At 43.6% G+C, this 19426-nt stretch overlaps 1 protein-coding gene across 1 annotated transcript; it reads right to left on the bottom strand.

Moving 5' to 3' along the window:
- Positions 1-9104: 9104 nt before the first annotated feature.
- LOC311247786 (keratin, type I cytoskeletal 18-like) lies at positions 9105-15806 on the bottom strand (the record flags this gene model as incomplete). The annotated part of the gene is made up of 7 exons (XM_084338783.1): positions 9105-9234; positions 10445-10668; positions 10880-11005; positions 11769-11933; positions 12412-12568; positions 13537-13619; positions 15408-15806. 7 exons carry the CDS (start codon positions 15804-15806, stop codon positions 9105-9107), a joined length of 1284 nt encoding a protein of 427 aa, XP_084194909.1.
- Between the last annotated feature and the right edge of the window lie 3620 nt (positions 15807-19426).

Raw genomic sequence — 19426 nt, 5'->3', positions numbered from 1 at the left:
CCAATCACCGCTTCTTTTCACCTGGCAGCGCGGATTCTCATTGAGAGGGCGTAGCGTGTGGGAGGACCACACTATCCCCCTCACGTCCAATCCGCGCTTAGCAGGCGCCCCGACCGAACTGTAGGAGTCGCTGTTTACAACGACCCGGACCCACCCCGCCAGCTTCTCCCACCCTCTGATACAGCCAATTGTATCAGTGCAGACGGCCAGCCAAGCTGGTGACAACCCCGGAGCTGTGAGCTGGATTCGAACAGGCGAATCGAGCTCACAGCTCCGGGGCTGGTGACGAACGCAATCTCCGCTCGGCCACCTAACCGCCGGCATTTCTGTTTTCAATACAATAGCAAGGTATTCAAATGATAAAAAATTTCCCAGGTCAATATCACTGCACACAAATTGAGTGGAGATGATTGCTGCTATTCCTCCTCCCCTCCCACTCTGTCTGTTTGATTGATAGAATTTAAAATTGGAAGGGCAGGTCTCAATCAGTGTTGCTACACCAGTGATGTTGTCTAGCCATGTCTCTACTAAAAACATACAATGTACACCATGTTTTACTATGAGTTCATTTATCAGAAATGATTTTTGTTTCAGCGCTCTAACGTTGAACAGTGCTAGTTTTAGCTGTACGGGTTCTGTAGTGGGGCGTGAGACAGTCTGTGGTTGAACACTGATATTGATAAGGTTCGATTTACATATGGGACGTGATAATGAGTAATTGATTAGTCTTCTGGTGATCAGAATCGGGATGACACTCAACGTGTTTCTTTGTAGCTTAGGCTGCTTCTGTATATAGTCTACAGAGCTAGATATGGTTGGTTGTCAGGCCAGTGATGCTACACATTGTGTGACGTTATGTATTAGCACATTTACCCCCGATATGTTTGGATGGATGCCATCGGGTCTGTAATGGTCTTTCCTGGACCAGAGCAGATCAAAGTTATTTATATAGCAAAGTCCTATAGTAGTACAGTAGGTCTGCAGCCATTTGTGCAACCAGAACAGACGGCTAAATCGCTCAGATCCACGACCTATGGATGGAATGGGGCCAGACACAATGTATATTTTGCCCAGGCTTTCAATAGTGAGTATTAGTGATTCAAAGTCAGATTGGAGTTTAGCGGATTGTCTAGCCATTACGTCATTTGCTCCGATATGAATGATAACGGTGTGGGCGGACGGATATCTGTCGATGATTTCGGGAGTACACTCTAGTAAGTCAGTAACTTTTAAACCGGAAAAACAATATGTAATGCCGTGTGGTATTTGCAAAAACCTGGTGATGGAATCTCCGATGAGTAGGATCTCTGGCTGTTCATGGATGCATCCCCCGTCATAGATGGCCAGGTTTCTATGGTGAAAAGCCGCAGGAGTAGCGTCTGCATTGCTGGCGGAGTTAGACGGTTGGTCGGGCAGCAGCGCCGTGTGGAGGGGCTCGTTCACAGCGGCATTTCCATCGATAACACTCGCCGTTTGAATGATCGTACTGGCATGGGCTGCAGAGCACCGCAGGCGAGGACGTTTAAACTTTGGGGAGTCGGACCCATCGCGTGAGTCTGGGGAATTTGGCGATGCGAGAGCAAACAGGGCAGAGCGCTTTCTGCTCCGGGTTGCAGCTATATTTCCATGGTTGAGTCGTGAGCTGGAGAGGGCCGCCGTCCTGGCAGCTTCGCTTGGAGCCTGGCTAGTAGCTAGGCTAGTAGCTAGCATCGGATAGTCTTTGAGCAAAGCTACAGTACTAGCAGCAGGAGACGGAAGCGAGGGAGAGCCTAGGAGGCTGGGATCATTACAAAGAGGATTGAATCGGTTTGATAGTTGAGGTGAATCAAAGGGATCATATAGAGGAAGGGAGAGCTTCCTTCGGAGGGGGAAAGATGTGAGGGAAGACATGAGGGAGGAAGACATGAGGGAGGAAGACATGAGGTAGGAAGACGTGAGGGGCGAAGACGTGAAGGAAGACGTGAGGGGGGAAGACATGAGGTAGGAAGACGTGAGGGGGAAGACGTGAGGGAGGAAGACATGAGGGAGGAAGACATGAGGGAGGAAGACGTGAGGGAAGAAGACATGAGGGAAGAAGACGTGAGGGAGGAAGACATGAGGGAGGAAGACATGAGGGGGAAGACGTGAGGGAGGAAGACATGAGGGAGGAAGACGTGAAGGGGAAGACGTGAGGGAGGAAGACATGAGGGAAGAAGACATGAGGGAGGAAGACGTGAGGGAAGAAGACATGAGGGAAGAAGACGTGAGGGAGGAAGACATGAGGGAGGAAGACATGAGGGGGAAGACGTGAGGGAGGAAGACATGAGGGAGGAAGACGTGAGGGGGAAGACGTGAGGGAGGAAGATGTGAAGGAAGACGTGAGGGAGGAAGACGTGAGGGAGAAGACGTGAAGGAGGAAGACGTGAGGGAGGAAGACGTGAGGGGGAAAGATGTGAGGGAGGAAGACGTGAGGGAGGAAGACGTGAGGGAGGAAGACATGAGGGAGGAAGACGTGAGGGAGGAAGACGTGAGGGAGGAAGACATGAGGGGGAAGACGTGAAGGAAGATGTGAGGGAGGAAGACGTGAGGGGGAAGACGTGAGGGGGAAGATGTGAGGGAGGAAGACGTGAGGGGGAAGATGTGAGGGAGGAAGACGTGAGGGGGAAGACGTGAGGGAGGAAGACGTGAGGGGGAAGACGTGAGGGAGGAAGACGTGAGGGAGGAAGACATGAGGGAGGAAGACATGAGGGGGAAAGATGTGAGGGAGGAAGATGTGAAGGAAGACGTGAGGGAGGAAGACGTGAGGGAGAAGACGTGAAGGAGGAAGACGTGAGGGGGAAAGATGTGAGGGAAGACATGAGGGAGGAAGACATGAGGGAGGAAGACATGAGGTAGGAAGACGTGAGGGAGGAAGACGTGAGGGAGGAAGACGTGAGGGAGGAAGACATGAGGTAGGAAGACGTGAGGGGCGAAGACGTGAAGGAAGACGTGAGGGAGGAAGACATGAGGTAGGAAGACGTGAGGGGGGAAGACGTGAAGGAAGACGTGAGGGGGGAAGACATGAGGTAGGAAGACGTGAGGGGTGAAGACGTGAAGGAAGACGTGAGGGGGGAAGACATGAGGGAGGAAGACGTGAGGGGTGAAGACGTGAAGGAAGACGTGAGGGGGGAAGACATGAGGGAGGAAGTCATGAGGTAGGAAGACGTGAGGGAGGAAGACATGAGGGAGGAAGACGTGAGGGGGGCAGCGTAAGGGGGGAAGACATGAGGGTGGAAGACGTGAGGGAGGAAGTTGTGAGGGGGAAAGATGTGAGGGGGAAAGATGTGAGGGAGGAAGTTGTGAGGGGGAAGGGGTGAAGGAAGACGTGAGGGGGTGGCGTGAGGGCGCGGCGTGAGGGAGGAAGACATGAGGGCGGAAGACGTGAGGGTTGGAGGGGTGGCTTGTCAAATGACGCTTGCCGGATGTTTAGTCTTGTAACTCGAGACCCGAAGCACACAATAGGTTGAGTGTGGTGACGATCGAAAGGTGGCAAATTCAACTTTCCAACAATGTATTGGTTGATCGGCGAAAACGCAGCCCGGAGCCGGCAGACGAGAGCAAAGTGCTGCAACGTGCTTAAGAGGTTAAAGTGTTCAAACTAGTGCTGTCAGGTGATTAGATTTTTTTATCTAATTAATTACAGGATTTGTAATTAATTAATCTAATTAATCACATTTTAATCGCATAACCATTTTAGGCCTGATATTCTATAATCATATTTCAAATGGCCATGTGTCCAGATGGCAGAATTCAGTACTGTATCTACAAAAACTTCTGTTTAATCATCTTCCATTTATTCATTTGCTTAGATTTTTCAGGTCTGGTCAATTTTAGCATGGTGTTATTCACAGTCAAAGATAAAACAAATTTAATTGATATTCTCCTTTGGTTTATTACAATTTACTCAAGCCTAGTAACAGACACAGTATTTCTGATACATTCCCTGAGATCCATAGATGTCCCTAGAATCAGATACCAAGAACATGCAAATGGACCATATTAAAAAAAAGTCTGTAAATGTGTATTCTACGTTCTTGTGGAATGAATGAGATTAAAAAAGATTTAAATAAAAATATTTTTTTTAAAGATTTTTAATAGATTTTCATAACACGATAATTTGCTGTGTAATTAATTAATCTAATTAACGCGATAAACTGACAGCCCTAATTAAAACACATGTGGAGGGGATCTTTAACCGTGACCTGTGAGACTTTAGTATTGGCAAGCATGCAGCATTTTCCTTCTTTTTTTTAGCTTGAGACAAGATATTATAATGAAATTATGTCAGTGTAGAAAGAGGATTTCACTTGACACATCTTGATCTTTAATATGAATATGTGTTACGGCTTCACCTCCACAACCCTCCATACCTGCCTCACACACACTTCAGCTCAACCCTCCATACCTGCCTCACACACCCCCTGCACTTCAGCTCACACACTACGTGCGCGTAATAGGCACAGGTGAAAGGAGTTGCGCTGATGGATGGAGATTCCACACCTGAAAGAATGGCCTGGCAAGTATCCTCTACATTTCTACACATTATGCTGTTTGTCATATGTGTGTTTGTATCTTTTGACATTGTATTCTCCTGTATAAATTCTCTCATGATTTTTTTACATTGTATTTTCCCGTATACAATTTTCTCGTGATTTTTTATTTGTACGATTTTACTGTGAAGACTTTTTTTCTCTGTGTCCTCCACAGCCCACTACCTCCAGCGATCTCCACCAACTACCTGTGTGCCAGGCCAAAACACCCAGACTCACCGTACAGGTGTTTCCCCCCCCCCCTCCACGCAGTAATAAACGCCCTACGGGGTTAAACAGTATTCCTCCCGTGTTGTGCATTTGAGCCTACAAGCTACCGTAACCTAACAATATGATAATGATAAAATAAATGATAAAATTCACTTCCTAAGCTTGTCAGGGAGCCACCCTGGCCAGACACACACAAATTACAGCTATGGGGCATGGGGACAACCATTGCTGCTTGTCAAGAGGCAACAATTGGGCAACCATTTTGTGATAGCAGTCTGGAATGAAGTAGGCAAAGTGATTCACGCTACTGTCTTTTGACTTTTGCAATGCAGTATGTCAGTCTTAAAGGAACATGCCAATCGTAATGGGAAACGCAAGTCAGACAAGAAGATAGATACCAATTTCCTCAATGTGCGTTCAGTAGAAAGCAATCTGGCTGCTAGTTTAGCACAAATAAATGGAAGCAAATAGGGATTAGCTAGGTTAGCTGATCCGTATCCGCTTCCATTGATATGTGCTAAGGTGGGCTAGCTTGCAGCCGGATAGCTTTGCAAGAGGAAATTGTCATCTCTCTTCTTGTCTGACTCTCGAGAAGACGGTAAGCAAATGTCTCATAATGTTGGTGTGTTCTTTTAATATAAAGCAATATGATGATAAATAGTGTATTGATTTATTGCTTTTTTGACACAGAAACTTACAGTACAGAGTATAGTTATACACAACTGTAGTGCAATTGTGCACAGTGTAGTATTTCCTTTCATGGCCTTTTGTTAACACCTCCCTTCCCCCTGTACTCTCATTCCTTCATCACCTGGGCCCAGTAGTTCAAAACGTTTAATCCCTATCTGGATCAAAACGGGTAGTTCAAACCGACAACACAGGATTAGTATCAGTTTGGATTATCTTGATCCCACAGGGGTGGCTTTCCAGTGGATTACCAGAGCAAAATGTACTATACAATTTATTTTATAATATGTTTCAATACAACTGAAATAATACAAAATGTTTTGCCTTCATGGCAAACCAATTTTATTTAAAAAATGTTGGTCACGTTTATGGTGGCCTGTTTTGTTTTCAACCAAATGTTGATGACATAAATGTTTATGCTCATAATATCTTCAATCAAAAAACCGAACCTAAATTTGATCACATGCATAATTAACCTCTCCAGTTCCACAACAGCCAAACATTCTTGCGCACAGAAGTCAAAATGCTACCGTCTCGGTGTACGAACGGCCAACTCATGCATCTCACCGACGTATTAACATAAAGTTCCGCCGTGATCTCAGGCCAGACCACTGTATCAAATCAACCACACACACATGAGAGACCAGACTGAATAATGTGAATGTAAACAAATCCAGAGAACAGAGACAGACAGACAGACTGGACTGAACTGGATCAGCCAGAGAGTGTGTCATGTTTGGAAACAGCATGGGAATAAGCGGGGGAATAAACGCCTGAAATGATGGGGGCAAAGCGTAGGAACTGCGGGTCAGAATGTGAATTCCTGAGAAGCAGAGAAAATAACAGAATGTCCTGCTGCTTGACGCAGTTCAGGGAGGGTTGTGGGGGAGGACGGAGTGTGGCGGAGAGCCAGAGAACCAAGGCCTTATTAGTTTAATTTGGTTGCTCTGTGTTTATCCATCCATGAGCAGATCATATACAGTATGTTGTGACATTTTAACACCACGACACAGGCATGTGCACATATAGGGTCCAAAGGGAGGTTATTTTATTGTCAATAAATGTACAATAAAATACGCTGCACATATCCCTCCTACAGACACACAGACACGATCCTACACACCTGCCTTTCTTCAGAGAGGTCAGAGCCCCATGAAGCCTTTTGGGAGTGCCTTGCTCAAGAGCACTTTGGCAGAGATGTGATGGTGGGCACCGTTGATGTAATACCAACAACCTTTTAGTCACCAGCTCACAGCTGGAATACATACTCTCCCTGACCGCCCGAGGACACCACAGACTGTGGATGCTTTAAAACATGGCTTAAAAATCCACCTAGCCTTTTTTTTAGACCCTGATGTGCTCTGTTTTTATCTTTTGTATTAAATGTTGCTGATATGCTTATTCTTTTTTTTAGCCTCTAGTGGTCTATCATCCTTCTTCCTCTTTTTTTCTTCTTTTTTCTTTTTTAAGAAGATGACTTTATTGAGAAGATTACTTTGCCAGTGCCTAACCAATTCAAACGCTTACAGTACCATATCTTTTTTTTAATCCACTTTTTCTCCTTATTTTTCTATTTTCAATTTTTCTAGTGAGGACCAAGCCTTGCATCACGTGTCCCCTCCGGTACACGAGGAGGCAGCTGTCGCATCTTTTCACCTGAACAGAGCAATCTCTCAGTGGCGAGGAGTAACGCGTGGGAGGCTCACGCTGCCCCCGATACTTCCTGATTCTGCTGTACAGGCGCACCAACCGACCTGTAGGAGTCGCTGTCCACAACATCCAATCCCCACCCACCGGCTTTCCCACCCTCTAACACTGCCAATTGTGTTAGTATGACGACCGGCCAAGCCGGTAGCAACGCCGAGAGCTGGGCTCGATACCAGCATCTCCTGCGTTAGTGGCGAGCGCCTTGCCCACTGCGCCACTCAGCCGCCCTTACAGTACCATATCTCTGAGTAATATAACAAATGGTATCTCTTTATGTAATTCAGAAAACATCTATCAATAGCCTCAGTACTGTATCTCATGAAGTAATATATTCAGAAAACATCTAACAATATCCCACAGTAATGTATCTCTTTAATTCATATATTCAGAAAACATCTATCTGGCTTTATGGAACAACAACAAACCTAGAATCAGCCACAAAAAATGTATAAAACCAAGAAGTAGTGGAGGAATAGGACCAGCTATCCACCAGTATTACATAGCATATAACTCAAGATATCCCTTGCAGTGGGCTTACAATAGTGTGAGACAGATTGGCAGCTGGGAATTGCTTGAAGAACAAATTATAGAAGAACATAACAAAGACCTATCTCTTTCAATGTTGTGGTATAGCACAAAAATCACTCCCAGACTGAACAATCCGCTGTTAGAATTTCCATGTGAAAATAGTACATAAACGCCTTCCTTTAGTGGATATTCCCACCATGTCCATTATGGAAACACCCTTTGTTCTCTGCAGGAGGTAAAACCCTTAAAAATAATGTATGGCAACAACATAATATACTGGGGCAAGTGATGGAAAGTGGAAATATGATACCTTTTAATGAATTGAAAACACAGTTTCGGCTGAAAGACACTGAATTTATATCTTATTTACAAATACAATCTGTTATTAAATCATTTTTTTCTAAAGGCATAGATATAGGAACAAATAGAATCATTAAGAGACATTAAGGGGAATTACAGGCAGAAACGGCATTGTCTCTGCAATGTATAAGCTACAGTATCATGTTCAACCACCCCTGATACCAATACCCAAACTAAAGTCCAATGGGAGTCCAATGGGAGTCCAATGGGAGCGAGACCCATATCTGAAACACACTTAGGAATAGTACTAAAATATCAAAATGTGTTAGATATCAAATTCTACAATTAAAGATACTACACAGCCTATAATGCCCTGTATATTAAATACAATTGATCACACACTACCCAAATTGTGCTGGCATGGGTGTGGAGTAGAGGGTACACTCATGCATTGCTGTGGTACTGCCCGCTTGTTAGGCAATTTTGGTTTGATATTGCTGAAGACCTGTCAGTTACTGTCCAAATTGACATTAATCCTTGCCCTATAACTTGTATATTGGGCGTAAAAATGGTCACTGCTCAAGCAATCACTATCTTGAATACGTTTGTGTACTATTGAACCTTTGTAACACTCTGCAACCCCCCCATCACCCCCCTTATTATTACTATTATTTGTCTTAGTTTTTTTGTTGTTGGTCTTGTCATGTTTGTATTGTCTTGTTTGTGAATTCTTTTAATAAAAACTTAAATTAAATAATTAAATAATTAAATAAAAAAACATCTATCAATATCCCACAGTACTGTATCTCTCTTTAAGTAATATATTCAGAAAACATCTAACAATATCCCACAGTACTGTATCTCTTTAAGTAATATATTCAGAAAACATCTATCAATATCCCACAGTACTGTATCTCTTTAAGTAATATAATTATTCAGAAACCATCTGACAATATCCCACAGTACTGTATCTCTAAGTAATATATTCATAAAACATTTAAACAATATCCTGTGGCATCAGGGAAACGACACACGCATGCTTATCATCTCCAGTTAGTGTTTATTGTTTTTTTTTTTTGCATTTTTATGTTTTTCAAAAAACGTTTAAGCATCAATCACTTCTTTCGCACTGGCTTTGACATCCTTGCTCTCGCTCACAACTTTGCCGTCGACCAGTGTCTGAGTGACTGTCACCACTTTGGTTTGGATTGTTTTCTTGGAAGCTTCGTCAAGTCTAAAACAGAGTAGAGAAATTGATTTAGTGAAATACTTTATATAGTGATAGCGAAACCCAATTTTATTTTGACATGATCATATATTATCATTGATCAAGCCATATACAGTATGTCAGTGTAACGGAGGTCCGTGGGTAATATCCACAGTCACGGTGGGTGAAGTGACTGTGAAGTGACTGTGGCAGTAAGCGGTACTCTAAGAACAATTATTTGATGGTCCAGAAAGGAATTTGACTTATGTTTTAAGTAAGTTTGATAAAATCTCTATCTTGACTATTCTCCTTTGCACCATATATGAACCTGTAACATAGAGATGTAAAGAGTGCACACTACTCACATGCTCAGATTGCACCAGTGTTAGCGAACAAAATTAATGGAAAAGATTCTACTTCCTGGTATTTGCCTCCAATATATTAGCCTTGCATGTCAACAGGGAGCGCACCCTCTAGCGTTAACCTTTTTGTCATCTACTGTACCTTTAATACCAGATGCATCACTTTTACTTTCCATAACTGCTCGGCTTCGTTTCATTTTGCATGAACTTGATTTGAATCTAATTTGCAAGCTTCTGCGAGATGAAAGCTTTAACGTTGTCTGTGATTATAATATACACAAATGCTGTCTTTTGGGAGAGCAGTTAACTACATCTAGTTCAACTACTTTAACTACATTTTGCAGTAGTCGGGTGTGGAGCGTTTGGCGTATTACTAAACAGTTACAGCTATGGTTGGACTTCCTGTCTGGTTTGTTAACTTTTACTTTTACTTTACTTTTTACCAAAACGTGGCAGAGATGAACAGTTCTTATCTATACAGTTGAGCCAAATCACACTCCTTTTCTGCATCCTAGAGGAGCCAAATTCAATTGTCTCAATGTCCTTTATCATCATCCAGTGAAGGCGTAGTTCGCGCACGGTTGTGACAATTGACTGTAAATCAATCAACCAATCAGCTCTAGAACATAAACCGCTGCCAGGTTGGAACCACTCACCTGAGGGGACACCACTCACCTGAGGCGACACCACTCACCTCCAGGCAACACCACTCACCTGAGGCAACACCACTCACCTCCAGGCAACACCACTCACCTCCAGGCAACACCACTCACCTGAGGAAACACCACTCACCTGAGGCAACACCACTCACCTCCAGGCAACACCACTCACCTCCAGGCAACACCACTCACCTCCAGGCAACACCACTGACTCACCTCCAGTCCGCACCGCCGTCCAGTAGCCTCCTGTACTCTGCGATCTCGGCCTCCAGCCTGATCTTGATGTTGAGCAGCAGCTCGTACTCGCGCGTGTGCTGCTGGATGTCGGTGCGGATATGCGTGAGCTCGCCCTGCAGCCTCAGGATGAACTCGTTGTACTGCTCCACCTCCATGTTGTTGCGCAGCTCGATGTCCCTGAGGGTTGCCTCCAGGGAGCCTTTCTGTTGGGGGGGGGAAGCGTGATGGATGGGTGAATGGATGGATCGATGGATAGATGGTTGGGTGAATGGATGAATGGATCAAGTGTTTTTTTCTTTGGTAAATTATTTCCAGTCTATAGTCACTCTGACACTAGAAGATCCTTATCATTAGAGATGAGACTATATTGGACAGTAGTAGATTATCGCAGTGACAGGTCGTTATGGTTCTTACCAGGCTAAGCTGGGACTGCAGTTCAATCTCCAGGTTCTGGAACCTTCTCCTGGACTCACTCACTAAGACAGAGGCCTCCTTCATAGCCACTGTGTTCTCTGTCACCTGAAACTGCACCTCTGTGATCTAAACATGACAACATTCACACACAGACACACGCAGACAAGAGGACAGACAGACAAGACCAGTGGTCAGACAGATAAGAGGACATACAGATAAGAGGACATACGGACAAGAAGACAGACAGCGAGAGAGACAGACAGCGAGAGTGACAAGACAAGACAGACAAGATGATAGACAGACAGACAGATAGACAAGAGGACAGACAGATATGAGGACATACAGCCAAGAGGACAGACTGAAAGACAGACAAGAGGACAGACAGACAAGAGGACAGACAGACAGACAGACAGAGTGTTAGATGCTTTTATCCGCAGTGCCGGCCTGCAGTACTGTACTGTAAGTAACACCGGCCACATCTCAGGTGAATCCAGAGGTATCAGACCCCTGGTTTTAATAATGCCATGCTATACTTTGAGTTTGATTCGATGAGATTACTTTGATTTGTATGGGCATTGAGCTGGTTTCAGGTGTACCACCCCAAATACAGAACTTTTTTTCTTTTTCTCTCTCATTTCTCTGTGGACCATATTGATTCATCTTGAACACAATCTATAGGTAATGTAACGTACTAGAACAGTGCCGTGTGATGTCATGGTATGTTTATGTTTTGTGTGGACCCCGCAGGAGGAAGGTATCCTATCCTGATTCACAAATAAACAAGAGTTCTAGAATTCCAAGATAGATAATTCTGAGAAAACGTAAAAAAAACGTACAACCCCCCCACCAGCCACCACCAACAAGGTTATCAGAGAAGTTTATATTTGACCTGAGTCTCGTGCCACGCTTTGAGCTCAGCCTGGTTCTTCAGTGCTATCTTCTCGTAACTGGCCCTCATCTCGTCCATGATCTTAGCCAGGTCCTGGCCCTTGGGAGCGTCCACATCCACGTGGACTCCAACGTGTGAGATCTGTATACGGAGCTCGTCCATGTCCTGTCCAACGAGAAAATAGGGGGGGGGGGGGGATGACATACAACGTTTTTATTGATTCCTATATCAACTTCTGGAGATGGTTTTTCATTAGAGATGTCCGATATTATCGGCCTACCGATATTATCGGCCGATATCGGCATTAAAATGTTTGTAAAATTAAAAATTATTGTCAAAAGTACGTATAATGTTGTGTTAATTCCACAACAAGATATATGTAATGTTAATTACCTGAAATTATTAAATTTTTGGGGGGGGGGAATCCTGCATATATCGGTATCGGTTGATATCGGTTGATATCGGTATCGGAAATTAAGAGTTGGACAATATCGGTATATCGGTATCGGTAAAAAAGCCAATATCGAGCATCCCTATTTTTCATCCAACTAATTTTATTTCAATCAATCAATCAATCCACTGACCAACCAATAAATCAATCAATCAGTAGACAAATGAAAAGCTTGACACCGGTCTGCCTCACCATCTTGTGATTCTTCCTCAGAGTGATCAGCTCTTCCTTCAGGGACTCGATGTCGCCCTCCAGGTGCAACCGGATTATGTTGGTGTCGTCCAGGAGCTTCCTCAGCCTCGCCACGTCGGCCTCCACGGTCAGACGCATACCCAGCTCATACTCTAATCTATAGCAGGAGGAAAGAGTTGGAGTGTTGTGAGTTAAAATGGAAAGTTGGAGTGTTGTGTTCGTAAGGAAATGTCCTAACACAACCCCCCCCCCCCCCAATGTACAGTAAATGACCAAGTATGGTCTTGTCAATATTCCAATGTACAGTTTTGCTTGTACAGTTGTACAGTGTCCCCACCCACCCCTCCTACCCAACCCCCCCCCCCCCCCCCACCCAAAAACCACTCAACCACCTCCAATGTACAGTCCCCCCCACCCCCCCACCCCCCCACCTACCCAACCTCCTCCAATGTACAGTTTCTGCGTCAAATGTATATACTCTCTTTTCTGGACTCTTTTTGTATCACAAACAGTACTGTATTTGCAAATCTGGTATGTCATAAATGTATAGATGTAGCAGTACTGTCTATCTGTATGTCATGTATGTCATATATGTTACGATGAATTGAAAATGGGGGACCCTGATGTAAACAAGACGAAAGTCTTTCTCTGGTCTGCATCCCCTTAACAATTGTATGTATTGAGCCGTACTGTACTGTACCCATTCTGCAATCTGTTAAATAAAGTTTTCAATCAATCAATCAACAGCAACATTACTGGAAACATGCTATTTCCTCTCTGTGCGTTCAGTAGAAATCTATCCGACTGCAAGCTAACCTAGCATAGCACAAATGAATGGAAGCGGATATAAGGACCACTAGCCTATAGCTTAAAACTTCTGGAGAGGTGTTTTTTTTGCCAACAGCTAGACTATAGCTGGTCCCTATATCCGCTTCCATTTGTGCTAAGCTTCCATTTTTCATCCACATCATTTCACGCCGCTAATTTACTCTCAATAACTGTCAAACTAAATTAACGTGTATACAAAACAGTTTTTACAGATCTTGGATGTGTGTGAGATTATCGTGTGCAAAATAAACCAGCATTGCTGATATAATGTGCTTGTCGTCAAAGTTGAAAACTCACTTGACGCGGAAGTCGTCGGCGGCGAGTCGTGCGTTGTCCCCGGCGATAGAGAGCTGTGCGTTGCCCTTGATCATGTCGAAGATCTGCGGGACCGGGGGAGATTAAACAGAATTCTGAAAAACGGATTACGAAGAGAAAAAATACATAGTTTCTACTTATTCATTGTTAACTAATGTGCCTTTATTTTAAGCTTCTTATTCATATAGGCTGTTGACTGGGTTTTACAACATGTAGGCTGGACAAGATATGCCTCCTAAAGTGTCTAAACGGAAGTACAGGAAGTACAGGCTACGGGCGTTCCGGTTTTGACAAAACAATTATAGAAACGTGTGAAGTGCACAATATTTCCTCGTTTAAGTAGCCACTGCAATGGCTTTGCCTGAAGAATTTACTTCATGACCGGGACGTTCTAGCTTGTTTGCCGACAGGATTCGTGAAAAGTTTGGTCCGTTCAGAGGCAACTTCCAGGGGAAGTACATCCACCGGAAATTCTTCCCAATAGACACTTTCGGCAGTAGTTCTTTACCAGGCTTTATCTCACAGAGATAAAACTGGGAACGAGGTTATACAACATGCAACTCTATTGTTGCACTTGTTGTAAGTCACTCTGGATATCTGCCAAAGTGCCTAAAATCATAATAATAATAATAATAATAATAATAATAATAATAATAATAATAATACATTTGTATAGCGCTTTTCAAGGTACTCAAAGATACTTTACATGAGAATAAATGTAGAAAGAGATCATTATAAAATCATCATTCAAATGATGCAAACAGGACCTGAGAGTACGGGTTCTAATGGAGGAGCAGGTGGGAAAGGTGCAGGGCCAGGTTGTGAAGGGCTTTGTAGGTGAAGAGCAGCACTTTGAACAGTATGTGGTGCTTAATTTGAAAGCCAATGGAGGTTTTAGAGGACAGGAGTGTTGAGATCTCTGGTACGAGAGGCAGAGTTCTGAATGTATTGTAGTTTCTTCTTCTTCTTCTTCTTCTTCTTCTTCTTCTTCTTCTTCTTCTTCTTCTTCTTCTTCTTCTTCTTCTTCTTCTTCTTCTTCTTCTTCTTCTTCTTCTTCTTCTTCTTCTTCTTCTTCTTCTTCTTCTTCTTCTTCTTCTTCTTCTTCTTCTTCTTCTTCTTCTTCTTATTATCATCATCATCGTCAAAATGTAAATGTTTCATTCCAAATAAACATATTCAAAGTTTGTATCTTTTTGTATTCTCCACTACAGATACACACCCTTCAACCTGCACGTTTGCTTTTCTCAACCCTTTTACTGATCTCCAGTAAACCTTTAACTCGTAGTCTGATGAAATGCAGGGGCAGAAACCTGATACATCTAGCTGAGAATCCTATATCAAAGCAGTTTATCTCACAGGAGACACACCCTGATTAAAAAGATAAGAATAATAGGATTCCAGGTCGTAAACGTTGAGAGAAGAACTTGTTCGTACTAATGTCAAGGTTACACACAACATTGACTGAAACAGAGGGGAATAAAATCACTTTCGCCTACACAGCTTATCAGAAAACACAGCCGTAAAACTATAAAATTGTAGAACTGATAGCTCTTTAGAGATTATAGCTGCAAAATGTCTTGCTCAATAGAGGCCTTGCACGGAATGTTTATGTAGTTCTCTTTCTTCCAGCTGACATATTGTTTAATTTTGTATTTATTATAACAAATAAAAAATAAAACATATACCATACCATATTTTCCTTACTGACTTACTTAATTACTGCCCAATTATGGCAGATTCTCTAAACACTGTGTGGATTTACTGCTCTAATATTCTAATTAGAATGGTTTGATAGACCATATAAAAATCTTGTAACATCTGGATATATCTTGGGAAGTGTGACACGCCCTCACCTTGCTCCTCAGATCCATGATGATCATGTTGTACTTGCCGTAGTCCCTCCCTGCCAAGGGCCCTCTCCTCTCCAGCGTCTCCCTGATCTTGATCTCCAGCGTACTGTTGGTCTGCTCCAGGTTCTTGACTGTCTCCAGGTAGTTGGCCAGGCGGTCGTTCAGGTGCTGCATGGTCGCCTTCTCGTGCCCGATGGTGAAGGAGGCCGAGCTGGAGCTGGAGCCCACAGCGGACCCCAGGCCCAGGGACTCATACCCGCCCGTGCTGAAGCCACTCCCGAACCGGCTGGAAGACGTGGAGATCCTGATGCCGTGACCTCCCGCTCCCCCGCTGACGCTGTGGGCATAGCGCCTCTCATGCCCATGGAGAAGGGAACTTTGGCGTCTGATGAGGGGCTCCATTGGTAAGAAGTGTGGAGATCGGTCCAGACCGGAGGATATGAAGACAGTCTTGTGTGTCGAACAGACGGGGTATGACCGGTGAGAGTGAGAGGACTGGTGTAAAGTCGACGTGTTTTATATGCGACAGTAAAAATGCTGCGTTCCTTCATGCCACTCCTACCCCATCTCTACGGCTGTGATCTTTGACCTCATGGTATCTCTAGTCAAGGACACAATGGGATGGGCCTGGCAGCTCTATCAGCTATATACGGCTCATAACAGAGTCTGTTTACTGCATCCAAGGGGATGCTAGATACTGATATCTAGGGGTGACAGTGGGTCAGGAGGTAGAGCAGTTGACAGGTACAGTAATCTGAAGATCGGAAGGTTCCCAGTTCAATTCTGGCTCCTCCCAGCAGCTTGTCGAAGTGTCCTTGAGCAAGAGACTTAACCCCTAACTGCTCCCTTTGAGCAGGTTTGCACTTGTTGCCTCCGCCATGAATGTGTGATTGTATGGGTGAATGTGTGATTGTATGGGTGAATGTGTGATTGTATGGGTGAATGTGAGGCATACGTTGTAAAGCGCTTTTGATAAATGTACTATATACACGCATTTACCATTTACTGATACATTGGATGATTTATTCTTTGTGGATAAAATAAAATTCTAATTCCCCCTGTCTAATCCGTTTCAAACCAAACAAGTTCCAGTTACTGCACACTGCCTTTCAGGTGCGAGTTGTTTGTTCTTTCCACTAATACAAAGGGAGGTTGACTGATTTATACTGTACTTTGTGGATCATCAAATACATAAATATTTAAACCAAACCAGTTCCAGCTCCTGCACGCAACCTTTCAGGCATGGGCCTGGGCCACTATACATAAGCAGTCTCTGTGGGCCTCCTTCCTCTCTTAATCCAGGATTTTCATTCATATTGTGCACATGTTTACAAATAATTTAGTCAACAACTATACTCATGCATTTGTAGTGGTTACTAGGGTAATAGCTAATGAATATACCACATTTAAACTAACACTAATAAAATCTCACCACATTTCAACTTTCCTTTCTCTTTTTTTTAATCTTTTTTCTCCCATTTTCTATTTTTCTCCCATCCCAATTTCGTATCGTCCAATTCTACCCTCCCCTGTCTCGAACGCTGTTAGGCCATGCCTCCCACAAGCCGGCTGCAATGTGGACGAAGCCTCCGGTACTCGAGGAAGCAGCCGTCACATCTTTTCACCTGCACAGCGCAATCTCTCAGCGGCGGGGGTCTGCGTGGGAGGGACACGCCGCCCCCGTCGCTTCCTGATTCTGCTGCGCAGGCGCACCAACCAACCTGTAGGAGTCGCTGTCCACAACGTCCGTTCCCCACCCATCAGCTTTCCCACTCCTAACACTGCCAATTGTGTTAGTATGAACGACCAGCCAAGCTGATAGCAATGCGGAGAGCTGGGCTCGAACCCAGCGTCTCCTGCATTGGTGGCGAGCGCCTTGCCCACTACACCACCTAGCCGCCCCCTCAACTTTCCCTTCTCAACATACTGTAGCCTAGAATTACTGTGGGATACTTTTACTATGAGTACTTTTACTTTGGTTAAATGTGGGTTGCTTGGAGTATCAAGCTTCAGAGAACATAATGTTTGATTTACATAGTTTCTTAACCTGCTTATAATATACCATATTTACCTTGATTATAAGACAATATGAACATAAAAAAGAAAAAGAAAATCATTAAATCTGACCAGAATGCACCAGTGAAACAATGAAAGAAAACTAAAGAAAACAAGGTAAGCTGATATATCTTTTAATTGTTTGAATAGGCCAAAAGCTTTGTAGCCTACAGGCAGGCCTATTTCCTGCAGGGGGACCGTGGCTCAGGAGGTAGAGCAGTCATCTGGTAATCCGGAGGCTCCCGGTTCGATTCCCACTCGAGGCAGCCTGTCGAAGTGTCCTTGAGCAAGACACTTAACCCCTAATGGCTCCCGATGAGCAGGTTGGCACCTCGCATGGTCGCCTCCGCCGTCGGTGTGTGAATGTGTGAGTGAATGGGTAAAATGTGAGGAACAAATTGTAAAGCGATTTGGATAAAAGTGCTATATAAATTCAGCCATTTACCATTCAACATAATGTAACCATCTAAAAGTGAAAAGTACATTTTAATTAGACTCCTACTCATTAATCACCATGACATTAAAACATTATTCTCCTCAGTCTTTGGTTAACCTGACCTGCTTTTAACCCTCTGAAAATGATGGAGGATCATCTGGCATTAACATTGCCTTCTTTTGAAGGTCCTTGCGGCCTCGGTTTTTACGCTAGTTGTAGCCAGTAAGCCAGGGGTATCAATCTTGAGATTGCAAGGAAACCCAGACATATCATGCTAGCTTATATCGCTTTAAAGCTCTTTACTGCAACACCTCAATGTCAAATGATTGCTTGGAATAACGTCATGAGCTCAACTTGTCTCAGTTACATGAGGGACCTGCAGCGGCTCCACTCTCAGTGGCTGTTTCAGGTGTTTCATGATGTTAAGCTGAGCTAGGTCCTGTTGATAGATACTGTTACATGACATTGTTGCTATCATGCTGATTCATCTATGATACTGATGCATTTAGGTTATGATGCAAATATGCTCCAAGCGATCCTGGCTTCAATCTTAAAGCAACGTGCTATGTGTAACGGCAATGTATCTTTCCATTTATTTTAATAATTTTTGTATTATTATTTTTAATTTGTTTAATTAATTCATCTGAGTACCTGTTTGTTTTGGGTTATCAGAGGAACAATGTTTTAAACTTTTATTATCTAAAGATGGTACAGTAGATTATCTAAAGAGTGTTCATTCATAATAATCAAAGACAGTAGAGGCTCAGTGGCCTACTTTATTATCTAAAGATGAGTGTTGTGTTCACTCATAGTTAAAGACAGTGGAGGTTGAGTAGTTTCTGGTCATGTATCACATTCACACTCCAAGTGATTTAGATGAACTTACTGCAAATACATGGGCTGTCCAAGTTCAAGTTCAAAACGGACTTATATGGTTCTTCAGTGAAATGGTTGGGTCCTACTAATCACCCCCCCCAAAGTACCAGAAAATACTCCAAAATACCCCAAAATACCCCAAAGTATACCCCAAAATACCAGAAAATACCCCAAAATACCCCAAAGTATACCCCAAAATACCCCAAAGTACCAGAAAATACCCCAAAATACCCCAAAGTATACCCCAAAATACCAGAGAATACCCCAAAATACCCCAAAGTACCCCAAAATACCCCAAAATACCCCAAAGTATCCCAAAATACCCCAAAGTATACCCCAAACTACCAGAAAATACCAAAAAATACCCCCAAAATACCCTAAAATACCCCAAAGTATACCCCAAAGTACCAGAAAATACCGGATATTTTGGGGGTATTTTAGGGTATTTTGGGGTATTTTGGGGTACTTTGGTGTATTTTCTGGTACTTTGGGGTATACGTTGGGGTATTTTGGGGTACTTTGGGGTATTTTGGGGTCTTTTCTGGTATTTTCTGGTACTTTGGGGTATACTTTGGGGTATTTTAGGGTATTTTGGGGTATGTTGGGGTATTTTCTGGTATTTTCTGGTACTTTGGGGTATACTTTGGGGTATTTT

This window comes from Notolepis coatsorum, assembly GCF_963971535.1.
Source record: "Notolepis coatsorum genome assembly, contig: SCAFFOLD_655, whole genome shotgun sequence".
In the NCBI taxonomy this organism is placed as follows: Eukaryota; Metazoa; Chordata; class Actinopteri; order Aulopiformes; family Paralepididae; genus Notolepis; species Notolepis coatsorum.
Note: the sequence above shows the minus strand (reverse complement) of the source record. Positions and strands in the feature narration are given on the sequence as shown.